At 40.4% G+C, this 13,481-nt stretch overlaps 1 protein-coding gene across 18 annotated transcripts in view; it reads right to left on the bottom strand.

Moving 5' to 3' along the window:
- ADAM22 (ADAM metallopeptidase domain 22) overlaps nucleotides 1-9,758 on the bottom strand; it is a 213,146-nt gene extending 203,388 nt beyond the window's left edge. For all 18 annotated transcript variants that reach the window (XM_073898755.1, XM_073898756.1, XM_073898759.1 and 15 more), the window contains exons 1-2: nucleotides 9,440-9,758; nucleotides 8,815-8,975 (exon numbers count right to left, since the gene is read on the bottom strand). In XM_073898755.1, the coding sequence (XP_073754856.1) occupies nucleotides 8,815-8,975; nucleotides 9,440-9,524 (246 nt within the window). In that variant the 5' untranslated portion in view covers nucleotides 9,525-9,758. The remainder of the gene's footprint in view (nucleotides 1-8,814; nucleotides 8,976-9,439) is intronic.
- Nucleotides 9,759-13,481: the final 3,723 nt, after the last annotated feature.

Here is a 13,481-nt window from a genome sequence, read left to right as displayed (position 1 = left end):
AATCCACTGGGGAGATTTTTAAAAAATACCCCCACCCCAGAATCTCAGTAGGTAAGGCAGGCACTCTATGGAGGAATAGATGATAATTCCCCATAAATTGTTTCTCTTTTTTCCCCCACAAATAGTTTCTTGTGAGTTTCTGGCAGATAAAACTCCAACAAGCACTCAGAGTACAGATACTCTCTGCTGCCATTTAGATGTAGATTCAAATATTTCTATGTAGTTAAAAGAATAACTGAGGTAGAAATAGAAATGATAACCATTTCTAGAAATGAAAACATAAAACAAGTGCTAAACATGATTATCAGTTCACTCCTGAATGAAGTTTGCAACCTGAGCAGGACCAAGAGTTTCTCAAAGAAATGTTAGGTTGATTCCAACAGAGATGAATGGGTTAAATGTTAAATAAGTAGCATTTATTACAAAAGGATTATTTTATGTGGATCTCTAACATTCTCTTTGAGAATTCTTTTCCCAACTCTACTGCTTATTGGTTGTATGACCTTGGGCAGGTTAATTAGCTTCCTTACGCCTCAGTAGCCTCAATTATAAAATGGATATAGCAGCTACCTCAAAATGAGAGATTATACATGTAAATCACTCAGCACAGCACCAGGTACATGGTAACTATTCAACAAATACTAATTCTTATTTTTCAATTCTTTCTCTCAATATTTGCTTTCTAGGGTTTTATTACCAAAAGTAAACACATCCAACTAGATGTTCACAGAAGCTATCATTTTGGTGATTACTGATTATGTATCTCTTTCATCCTAGGGCTTTGACATTTGGGACTCCAGAGCTACTTGCTCTAGGAAGCCACAAAAGATATTCTGTATCGTTTTCTTTTGAAGAAAGGTGTATGGATCCCCATTTAGCATTTAATGTTTCTGGTTTATGAAACTTTGAGTATATATAATTTTGGTATTGGCTGTTGAATATTAAAATCTTCAATTTACAAAGAAAGATTATAACAATAAGTATACACATCCAGTTCCCAAAAACAGAACCCAGGCCCTTCAATACGTGTTTTTCACATTTTAAATGTTAAATATCTTTATGTAGTCCATTCTCATTCTCAAGTTAGTAGATACGATGCATTCCTCCTGTGTTCTGCAAGCTGCAAGAAATATATAGTTCCAGTGGGACAAATGGAAGAAATCTTTGACCTCACTGCCATTGAATGACATCTAGAGAAATGTTCCTGGCCTCCTACCATAAGGCCAGTTGAGCACAGAGTTTAAGCCCAGGCAGTGCCGTGGAGTTAAAGTGCCAAGATTCCAATCCTTTCTCAACTACCTACCAGCTTTGTGGTTTTACAGCTGGTATTTCCTGTCATATAATTCTTGTGGGACTGCAGTGAGTTAATGTGTACCAAGTACCAAGAAAACTGTTGGGCACATAAAAAGTAACCACAGAAGTTACTGTACATTAAGTATTTTAGTGTATACTATCACATATATGGTAACACTACTATAAGCACTTCTCTCTTTCCTGTTTTCTGTTTCCTTCCTCCTTCTCATCACACACTTCTTATGTCCCTTCTTCTTCTGCTCTCCCCCCTTCCTTTAATTAGCATTCTTTTTCCCTTTGAAGCTTATTCATGAAACTTAATGATAAATGTGGCCTGATCTGAGCCCCACTGGAGCGACTGAGTACTTACTAGTGACCTTACAGATTCCTGCTCTCAATGAGCCATGACAAGACAACTTTTTGAAGTCTTTTCTTCTGAGTTATCATAGCACATAAATGAAGTGTGTCATCACCAAGGGCAGTTATTTACAAGAAGCTAAAATAGATTTTCTATTTCCAAATTTATACACTTTCTGTACTCTAAAATAATTCAATTCAATGAACTTGGAAACTGTGGTAGACAGATATTAAATAACTAAGAACAATAAAACGAAAATGCTTCTCAAAAAAAAAAAAAATGAGCCATGACAAGAAAGCAGGCTTCCCTCCATGCACTTTTAGGAAGGGTCCTGTCATTAAAAATGATAGAACACTGGCATTCTTTGAAATTTGAGAAAGCAAATAAAAGTAAGAATGATTTTTATCAACCCATAAGCTCTTAGAGTCATTCATAGTTTTCCAGGAATAGCTGTGAAGAAGTGATAAAAGATGGGTTCCTTTCATACATAGTGAGATCATTAAGCAGAACTCCAAAGATGCCCAAAAATATATATATATACAAATTGGGATCTCACAGAGTAAAACCAAGACCTAAAGAAAATTTCCACAATCCTGAATATCATCTTCTTTTAGCTATTTAATTGTAAGAGAAGCATGTTGATAGGAGAATAAAAATATGCTGGAAAATGTCTCCTTCCTATTTATAGCAGAACAAAGTTTTGATGGGTGGCAAAACTTTATCAATATTGAGTTACTTAGGTTTAACAAATGCACATTAAGAAAAAAAATTGTGCTATCCTTGCAAAATACTTCTAAAGCTATAATTCCTAGGAGCCCTCTTTCACCAGAGAAGCAAAGCAGTACTGCAGACAATTTACCATGAAGCTGACTCAGTGCTCCCAAGTGAAACAGCACAATTTTAAGTACAGCTCATCCAGGCTTAGGCATATGTATAAATATAGTCACAAAAATGGAGCACATTACCACTTGCCATCTTGCTACCGGCTTGTATTACTGATTATCAAAATTATGATAAATTATAGATCTATGTTTTTGGTACCTGACCACTTGAGAAGCTACAACACCATCCAGGGAAAGAGACAGAGAAATAAGTAGCCCATCTATTCACTGACAGCAAAGACTTCTGACAAAAAGAGATTCTGCTATTTGCAGAGAAATATAATCAATGGGTGAAAAACAAGTAATCGAAAATCTATGAAGTGAACACACAACAAAATAAACCACCAAATAACCTATCTCTGATGCTACAGTAAATCTGTCATGCTTGGTTAGCAAAAAAAAAAAAAAAGTAGCCATTAAGGTGCTTTTTCTTAAAAATAGCAATTAAGTGACTATCAGTATCAAACTATCAATAAGGCTCAGTAGGTACTATATTGCTCATATGGATGCCCAGTTAAAAATGTTTTATCCATTGATCTGCAAACACACAATTCCTTCAGCACAAATAACTTCAAGTCAGAAGAAAGAAAGACTCTGGATAATTTAAATACTTTACTTCTGAGTGCTATTTTACAAGACTGAAATTACTTCAGAATAGGTAGACAACCTTGAGGATAGCAAGGTTACCCACAATCAAATATGATTTCTTTGACTACCATTTCTAGAACTTTATGGCAAAATAACTTTTCATTAGGGGCTGATCATCCCACTTAGGATAAAAATAAAGTATGCATTCAAGTAACTGGCCACGTAGTAAAGAAATCTTTTATAATATGGACTATTATCAACAGAATTATTATTTCACCCCAAATGTCAGTATTTCCCCAGAATCATAAGAAAAATTTCTTCCAAAAGTATGAGTATTCTTTCCCATTTAGTGACTGAAAAGTGAAACAAGGACACATTAAGAGTAAAATTAAGGTGTTTTATACCGTCACAGTTCTTGTGAGCTTTCTGAAACATTAAGTAATACATTGCTGGTTTCCTTACTCTGGGCCAATGGCTTTATCTTACCAGGTGAGAAGTAATTCCTGAATTACATTAGATGACCTACAAGGTCTCTTCCATCTCTAGGACTGTTAGCTTCCACTTAGTTGTGTAAATTTTAGCAATTTGTAACTTACTTCTGGGAATGTGTTAAATTCAGGTAATTAGAGCAACATACTGCATTAAAGTGATGTCATAAAATTTCTAAATAGTACTCAAGCAGCCTGAGGGAGTAAATGCTTGGGGTTTTTTTTAAGATTTTATTTATTTATTTGACAGAGAGAGACACGCGAGAAAAGGAACACAAGCAGGGGGAGTGGGAGAGGGAGAAGCAGGCTTCCTGCTGAGCAGGGAGCCAGATGTGAGACTCCATCCCAGGACCCTGGGATCATGACCTGAGCTGAAGGCAGACGCTTAACAACTGAGCCACCCAGGCGCCCAGGAGTAAATGTTATTTAACAAAAACTCATATAGTGCTTACAATATCCCCGGCATTGTTCTAAGTGCTTTATAAACTCATTTATACAGTATTTTCAGTATACTTCGTAACTAAATTCTTATGAAGCTTAATGAGTACGTGAATTAGCATTCACCAATAAATTAAAGTGAACAACCACTTTCACTTACCCTTTGAAATTAAAATTAATTCATTTCTAACAATTAGGATGATCCTGCAATATTATGAATCTGGTCAGTTAACTCTCCTTACTAAAGTTCTTCAATTGCCTTCAGGACAAAGTCCAAATTCCTCCACCAATCATGAAGGTACTGCGGCATCTACACTGCTTTCCTGTTTTGGCTCATATATACCTTAAATCCTAACTATTTGCACTTAACAAAAATATGTCCTGATTCCCACCTGCCCATGTAATTGCTGCCCCTTTGGTTTGATATGCCCATCACCTTCCTTTAATCTGGCCAATTCCCACTCATCCTCAAAACACAGCTAAGACAGCACCTCCCCATGAGAGGCCCCCTGACTGCTCACCTGGCTTAAATACTCTGTTTTCTCTGCTTCAACAGCTTTCTGTGATCACCTCCTAAAAACCACACAGAAGGGCAGAGTATAACTGCTTATCCATTCATACATTTTCCCACTTGTCTGTAAATTCCTTAAAGGCTTGAACTGTGTCTTTTATCTCTAAATCCCCAGAGCCTTGTACAAAAATTGGTGAGCCCAAGTAAATAAATGCCTTTTAAATACACAAATGAACAAATGAATATAGAAAGCCATCCCAATTTTATTTCTGAAGAAGAAAGGAAATTGCTAAAAGTATCTATGAGTAGCTAAGATGCCATAATTTTATCTATTTAATTACCAAAGAAATGATAAGGGCCATATATAATCAACGTGAGTTTTTAGGTCCAATGCCAACTCTCAATGAAACCAAAAATGCAAAAATGCAGCAAAACTCCTTAGTTTCCTAATTGCAGGAAAATTTGGCATATGGCAACTAAGTCTTTACAACTGTAATTGGCAGATTCAAGACCTAGTAGTCAGCAATTTCTAGTTTAAAGAGCATGTAGTTTAAAGAGCACGGTAAACTTCAGCAGCCTCCCAGGTGATCCAGACATCCAACCAGATGTACTGTGGTGTACCTCACTACGTGCCAGGCACTGAGATAACTGCTCATAATAATTATTTTGATGAGGAGTGCCTGAGTGGCTCAGTCGGTTAAGCATCCGTCTATTTTTTTTTTTGACTGTTCTGTGTTAGTGTCTTATTACATGTATTTCCATATTTTCATATACATATACGTATCTTTTCACTAAAACAAGATCATAATGTTGTAAATAGTTTGCTTTCTTTTCATAATCTTTCTCTTTCCCCGTCAATAAATTTCCATAGCCTCTAATACCTCAATCATACTGAAATTACCCTAAATGTCCCACAACGATTTTCCCAAAGCTAGTTTATCCAAATCACGTTTTAGGTCTGGAGGCTGCATTTTATCCAGCTTGTATATCCCTTAGGTGTTTTCAATCTAAAACAGTCCTTTTCTTCATCTGTTAATTTTCCTGCTCGATGTTTGTCTGATCACTTCCTCATGCGGTCACTTAGCCTGCTCCTCTGTCCCCTGTATTTCCTATAAATCAGAAGGTACATCTAAGAGCTTGATCAATTTATATTGATAAACGTTGTCCAGAATACATTTTGGGTGCCACTGTATGTTTCACATGGCTTTTCTTCAGCAGGCACATGCCATGTGGTTTTACCATCACTGAAACTCGGACTGTCCTCTGGGTCTCGTAATGGTTGCCCGAACTGGCTGCTAGACAGTGATGTGATCCCCCTGTGACCAGAAAGTATTGGGTATGGAGTTCCTTTAATACCACGCAGATGTGCGGTTTCCCCTCAGCCATTCACTGCATGGCCAGTTCCATTTGACAGTGCTTGCCTGAATTAACATTTGTTAGAAATCACAAAATGATGATTTTTCTAATGTTATCATTTCTCCTACGTTTATCAGCTGCCACTCCTTAGTGAAGAAGAGCTTTCCTGAATCAACTAGATCCATTTGGTTACTCTGAAAACCGTTCAAACAAGCAACCAAGTCTGGATTTCAGTTCAGGTCATGATCTCAGAGTTGTGAGATGGAGCCTGCATAGATAGGGCTCTGCACTGGGGCATGGAGCCTGCTTAAGAGTCTGTCTCCTGTGATTAACATAACAATAAAAAATAAAAACAAATTTAAAAAAAGAGTCTGTCTCCCTCTCCCTGTGCACCTCCCCACCACTTGCAGCATGCAAGTGCGCTCTCTCTAAAAAAAAAAAAAAAAAAAAAAAAAAAAAAAAGATATTTAAAAATAATTACTTTGATGGTAAGACAGCATTTCACTTTCAATCCTGATGTGAATAAATAATCTATTCATGCTGTTCAACCTAAATCCTACCAGTTCATCCATACCCCACCAAAAGCCAGTCATTCTTCTCAACTGTGAGGTTTATTATTGTGAGAAGTAGGAATGCATAGGTCCAAGGTATCTTCTGCCCCAAGTGGAAAGTCCTATGATCCAAAAACTGCCGAAGTCCTGCTCCATAAATGGAGAGAAAAGAAGGAAGACTGGCCTGTTTTCCAAAGGTGGTGGTCTTTCACCAACACAGTGACGGGCAGGGGGTACCTGAAGACACAACCAGCATAAGGCAGAGACTTGGAGCTTCCAGGTTCAATTCTGCAGTTTTCTTTTTCCGCATTTCTATTTCCTTCTGTTGCCCTTCCTCTCTGAGAAAGTCTTCGTGATTTGTTTTAAAGCACTGGCTCTATCAGCAAAAATTCAGACTGTAAACTATAGGATGAAAGACCCCCTGTCTTTGATGAATAAATTGCAAAGAAAAAATTAAGGAAATGGGAGAGGAGGAAACTATGCATTAAAGAGACTCAAAAAATGGGCACCTGGGTGGCTCAGCTGGTTAAGGGGCTCAGGTCATGATCCTGGAGTCCCAGGATCGAGTCCCACATCAGGCTTCCTGCTGAGCAGGGAGTCTGCTTCTCCCTCTGACCCTCTTCCCTCTTGTGCTTTCTATCTCTCATTCTCTCTCTCTCTCTCAAATAAATAAATAAAATCTTAAAAAAAAATAAAGTATTTGCAGTCTATAGACACTATTTGGATCCTGGATCAAACAGATTTAAATATATATGTATTACATTTATATATATTTATCAAATATACTTACATATATTTAACATATTTATATACTTAATTTATATTTATATGTTAGGTATAATATCATGGTTACATTTTTAAAAGACTCCTTTTAGAAGTGCAGAGTGAATTTTTTATGAATGAAATCATATACTTGCTTCAAAATAATATGAGGAGGGAAGAAAATAGGTAGGAGATAGATGAAACAAAATTGGCTTATGAGTTGCTAATTGTTGAAGCTGGAGGTTCATTATAATATTCTATTTTGTGTGTGTTTGAAATTTTTCATAACCATAAGTTGTAAATGTGTGTGAGAATATTCCTCCACAGAAATAACTTTCATTTACTAAAAAAGAAGAGTGTCCCCTACTTCTACTTCTTCAGTTTTACTATGAAAACAAGTCAGAATGAAAGAGGAAAATAGGTATTTATCAAAAGTTAATTCAAATAATGGGATCCTTCATATTAAAGCTTGGCACATCAGATTTTCTACTACAATAATCAAACGTTGATGGATATTACTGTAGCCCTTTAAATTAATTTCTTACACAAAAACTTCAACAGAGCTAAGCCTTTGGCTACAAATACAGATTTAAATGGCATTTTTCTATTTTTACATATTTTACACATATAGATCAAATACTATGACTTTCACAGCATCAACGTACATCTTAAAGTATTAATAAATATATCTGCACATGTGAAAATGTTCAGCCTGCCTTTAGGTCAGTGAACTTTACAACAATTTCAACCACATGAACAAGTTCTACCTTAATATGTACTTACAGATGAATGAACTGTTTACCAGGCTGATGTATATAAAGACAAAAACTTTACAGAGCCCCAAAATAATTACCTAAATTAATAAGTTCAAAATACTTTTCAGTCATTAGTTGTGGATGTGTGTTATTGATCTAAATATGGGTAAAAGGCAAACTTAGGTTTTTTTGTTAAACATGGTTTATAAATGCCCAATAAACAATACGGCTCAAATTACACTAAAGGACTGCTACCAACGAAGAAATGGGGGAGGAGACGCCTTTTCTGAAAGGTGGAGGTGAATGGATATATCTCTGGTGTCCACAAATTGAGTGAGCTGAGAACACTGCAGTTGAGCTTATTTTTACAGTCTGAGTTTAGTTAGGGATGTCTAGGCTCGTCTTTTCATTTTTTCTAAAGTACCAATCTTGGTTTAAATCACGTATAAAGTCTTTTGGAGGATTAAAACAAGCACCACAACGATTTTGATGCAAATCCTGCCAATATTAAATCCCTTCTTTCTATGCAAGGCACCTGACAGAGGTGAGAAGGGCTCCGGCCCTTCGCTCAGGATGCCGCACTGCCGAAGACATCCCGCACAAACTCCTCTCTAGCAAAGCTCCGGCCTGTGCTTCTTTGGGGGGGGGGGGTTGTGTCCCTCCTCCCACCGCCCCGCTCCCTTCTTTTTTGCACAGAGAGCGCCATGCATGACTCGCATTAGGACTGCGCTCATTTCACCAAAGACACTGCATCTCCAGGGCGACGGAGAGCAAACGCGGGGTAGGGTGGGCCAGGCCGCGCCCAGGCCCACCCCCCGGGCCCCGCCTCTCACCTGCCGGCCGCCGGGGTGGCCCCGCACCCGCGTGTCGAGCGCGTCGTGTCCAGTTTCGTCTTCGCCGCCCGAGCTGTAGAGGAGCCGGAGTGGCACGATGCTCTGGCGCTCCAGGAAGCGGTTTTCGTTCCTCCTCTCCAGCTCCGTCAACGAGGCGTCTCCTCCAGGCAGGAAAAGGGTAAGGAGGGAGTGGGGAGAAAAGGAGAAAATAATGACCCTGACCCATACTCGTACCTTCTGCGGTCCGACGTCTCCTCTGTGAAAATCCTGCCGCCCCCTCCCTCCCTCCCGGCCCCTATCGGAGAAGGACGCAGAGACACCAGCCGGAGAGCCCTGGACCAGCTCCTCTGAGATCATCCAGGATCGGGGCCCAGAAGCACAGCACCCCTTTCCGATCCTCCGCATTCCTCCTCTTCAGAAGAGGAAAAACAGGCATTTGACCGAAGGCTTCTAATGCATCCGCGCGCCCCCACACATGTATTTTTGCTTCACTTCTCACCACCCTTCTAAATAAAAAATCTCCCCGCGCACTCGGGAAACGGGATGCCCGTTTCCAGTGCGCTTGAGGCTGCAAAGACTCCCGGAAAATGGTACGTCCCGAAGCCACAGAGGGTGGCGAACTTACCTGCCCGGCCGCAGCGCGCCGGGGGGCAGGTCCCCAGGGCGCAGAGCAGCAAGAAGGGCACCGACGCAGCCGCCGCCGCCTGCATGGTGCTGCCGTCAGCCCGCCTCGTTCGAGACGCTCAGCTCCTCATGCCCGGGCCGCCGGGTCCGCTTCCTTCGGCCCGCGCCCCCGGGCTCGTCTCGTCCGCCCCCTCCCAGCCCCGGCCGGTGCTGCGGCGGCCGTGGCGCTGCAGCCTCCACCGCGGCGCTGCCTCAGTGCTGCATTGTGCTCCGCGGGCGCTTCCGCTGGCGGGGGGAGCGAGCGAGTGAGTGCTGCATTGGGCGGTTGGCTGTAGCTAAGTGGTTTCTAGCGCCTCCCACCTCATCCCATGGCAAAGGCTCCGGCGGGCGACGAGCGCTCGGCAGGGAGCGAGCGCCTGGTGCACTCGCCCCCCGCGCGCGGAGAGGCGCGCGCGCCGGAGAGTCAGCTGGGAAATGTAGTTCTCGCTCCGCATCCAGCTCGTCTCCACGAAGGTGCGGACTGCCGCGACCTCGTGACGACGGAAGACAGGAAGGGAGAAAAGGGCAGAAGAGAGGTCATCGCTGGTAGGCCTCCTGGGCACCGAAATAGCCCAACTGTGGCGCGGCGAGAGCCAGTATTCCTTCACTCTGTACGTCCGCAGAGAACCGTAATAATGTTTTCCACAGATTCAGTAGTTACTTAAATTATTGTCAGGGAATCACACCCTCAAGAGTACGTGGTAAGTTAATCATGCATCAAATACTGACTGAGGACCTACTGTGTGCCCGGTGGCTAAGCAGGGGGACACAACCGTGAACGACACGAGTGTAAGAGGCACGCGCTCTCGGAGTAGAGGAAAAACTTTTTACATTACAGTGTGAAAGTACCCTGGTAATGCTTAGAGGAGGATCATTAACTCAGCCAGGCGAGTCGGGAAGGAACCTCAAGAAGGTCAACGCAGACACTGGAAGGATGTCTTGGATTTAGCCTTAACTCAGCCAGGCGAGTCGGGAAGGAACCTCAAGAAGGTCAACGCAGACACTGGAAGGATGTCTTGGATTTAGCCTAAGTGTCCAGGATGTTTTGTCTGCCTGTCTCAAACCTGTTTCTGAAAACCAGACGTGAAGAACTCGACCTTCTCAGGCTGCTAATTATGTAGCATGATACAGTTTTTTCTGAGGTCACATATAATGCCGTTTGAACTTTGGATCAGCGATTTGCTAAGTATTATTATCCCCATTTCAGAGAGGAGGAATTTCAGGCTTAGAGCAGCACCTTCCAAGTACTGTAACCACCAGCCACATGTAGCTATTTAAATTTAAATTAATTAAAAGTAAATAAAATGTAAAATTCAGTTTCTCAGTCACACTAAACACGTTTCTGTACTGCCTATGACTAGCAGCTACTGTATTGTAGAGCAAAAATATAGAACATTTCCATCATTGCAGACAGTTCTATTGGACACAAGTGGCTTAGAGAATTTAAAGGACTTTTCCTAAGGTTCCATGGCTAGTTATAGAGTAGACTGGATATCCTGCTTTCAGATCTGAGTCTTTTTCCACAGTTCCCTGGTGGAACCTGTGTTTTTATAACCTCCATCCTGATTCTGGTCCTGTAAAGCATGTAGAAGAATCTTACACATGATGCTCTGTGGAGATGTTTTTTTCCTTCCCCACTGGAAAAAAAATTGTTTTTTTACCCCTGCCTCTTGTGACATGGTTTCAGGTTTCCATCATGATGATTTGAAAATACACTCCAGTATGTCAGTGTCCCAGCTAAAGTGTGGTATTCAGTATTAAATACAACTTAGACATGGTTTTACAAGCAAACAGTAGAGAGGGACTCTTTTCTCCCTTGAAAGAACATTCTATCATATTTCAGTAACCACATCTCATTGATCTTATTGTCATTTCAGAAAAAATTTCCCCAGATTTTCAAATAAATAAGACACTTAAGAATTTTATATATGACACGCAATTATAGCCTGAATAGGGGCTAAAAGATTTCAGTGGTACACTTTACACCTTGATGCAAGAGGTTTCATGGTAGCTACAGTAAAAGAGAATTAAAACCCAAGGGCCTGGAGGCACCCAGGTGGCCCAGTCGGTTAAGTGGTGGACTCTTGGTTTCGGCTCCACTCATGATCTCAGGGTTGTAAGGTCCTTGAATGGTATTCGTTGTATTTCTGTTGGTTTTGTATATTTTATTAGAAAGCACTATAAAATAGCCACACCGACACTTTAGTTCTACAGTATGCAAATACAAATAAGTTGTAATATTAGGAAAACTTTTGTTTTAATGTGAGAATGAGCATGTCCAGTTTCTGCTGTACAGTATTGAAATTTTATTAACAGAGCTAAAAAAAAATTGCATGTGTTCTTTGGAAGTTTCTGTTCAGTTCCTCTGCCTATTTTCTAATAGGATTGCTTGTTTTGCTATTGATTTGTGTGAGTTAGTTATATATTTTGGATATTAACCCCTTACCGGAAATATGATTTGCAAATATTTCCTCCCATTCAGTAGGTTGTCTTTTCATTTTGTTGATGGTTTCCTTTGCTGTGCAGAAGCTTTTTAGTTTGATATAGCCCCACTAATTTATTTTTATTTTTGTTGCCTTTGTTTTTAGCATCAAATCAAAAAAGTGATTGCCAAGACTAATGCCAAGGAGTTGATGTCAAGAGTTGTGGAGTTGGTTAATAGAACATGGTTCCTTTAGGAGCAAAATGGATAGAAAATAACAAGGTAATTTCTCAACATGTATCATTAAAATAAATCAGCCTCAGGAGGCTGTGGGAAGTTGCTCCAATCAAGAATCATGACTTCTATTTCCAGATTTGAGTCAGTTTTTCAACCCAGAAACCACCAACTGAAGAAAAGGTCATGTTCCCAGGAGAAGGACCCCGCATCACATGTCATGTACACATGGTAACTATTCCCTTAGCTCTTCCCCAAAGGGAATTATCTCCATTTACCTGGGTAACTGCACGGGAGAAAGGGGTAAGAATACCCAAATAACTGTTGGAGGCAGGGTCTGGACTGATAGTGATACCTGAGACCCAAAGCACCTATTATAGTGGGGACATGTGGGAGTCAGGTAATAAATGGAGTCCTGGCCAAGCTTTGGCTCATAGTGGGTCAATAATGTCATTTGCTTAGCCTCTGAACGTTTTATTAGAAAATACTTAGTACTTCAGTAAATCACCCACATTGTATCTCTGACCTATGTAGGGTAAGAATTATAGTGGACAAGACCAAAAAAAAAAAAAAATTGAAAAGAAGAAAAGACCAAGTGAGAATCTGAAACTGCCTCTATCTCTCAGCCAAAGAATTAATCAAAAACAGTATCTTAATCTGGGGCGATGCTGGTGGTAGTGATGGAGGAAATTGATGCCTGTTAAATATCTAAAGATGGTTGATTCCCATCCTATTCATCTGGGTTACAAAGAATAACAGTAGATGGGGGGGCGGTTAGCCTGGTGATGGGTATTAAGGAGGGCACGTACTGCATGGAGCACTGGATGTTATACAAAAACAATGAATCGTGGATCACTACATCAAAAACTAATGATGTGTTGTATGGTGACTAACATAATAAAATTTAAAAAGAAAAAAAAGTAACAGTAGATAGCCACAAACTGCACCAAGTAGTAGCCTCAACTGCCGATGCAGGGCCGGATGTGATATCCTTTTCATTGCAAATGAACACAGCCTCAGGTACATGATATACAGCCACTGTTTGGGCAGATGGATAATTTTCCATCCCGGTCAAAAAAAAATCAGGAACAGATTGCATTCACAGGGAAAAGGTTACAGTATACATTTTACTTCTCCGTTAAAATTTGAAGAGGATTCCATTGAGAACATCACATTAATCCATTATATTGATGATATCATATTTATCAGACCGTATGATTAAGAAGTTGCTAACAGACTAGAACTTTGGTAAGGCACATGTCCTCCAGGGCGTGAGACATGTACCCTAGTAAGATTCAGGGACCTGTCACATCAGTAACATTTTTAGAGTTCCAGTGGTCAGGGGATG

Source organism: Callorhinus ursinus, unplaced genomic scaffold, assembly GCF_003265705.2.
Source record: "Callorhinus ursinus isolate GAN/ISIS: 27379988/994484 unplaced genomic scaffold, GSC_fseal_2.0 scaffold12, whole genome shotgun sequence".
In the NCBI taxonomy this organism is placed as follows: Eukaryota; Metazoa; Chordata; class Mammalia; order Carnivora; family Otariidae; genus Callorhinus; species Callorhinus ursinus.
Note: the sequence above shows the minus strand (reverse complement) of the source record. Positions and strands in the feature narration are given on the sequence as shown.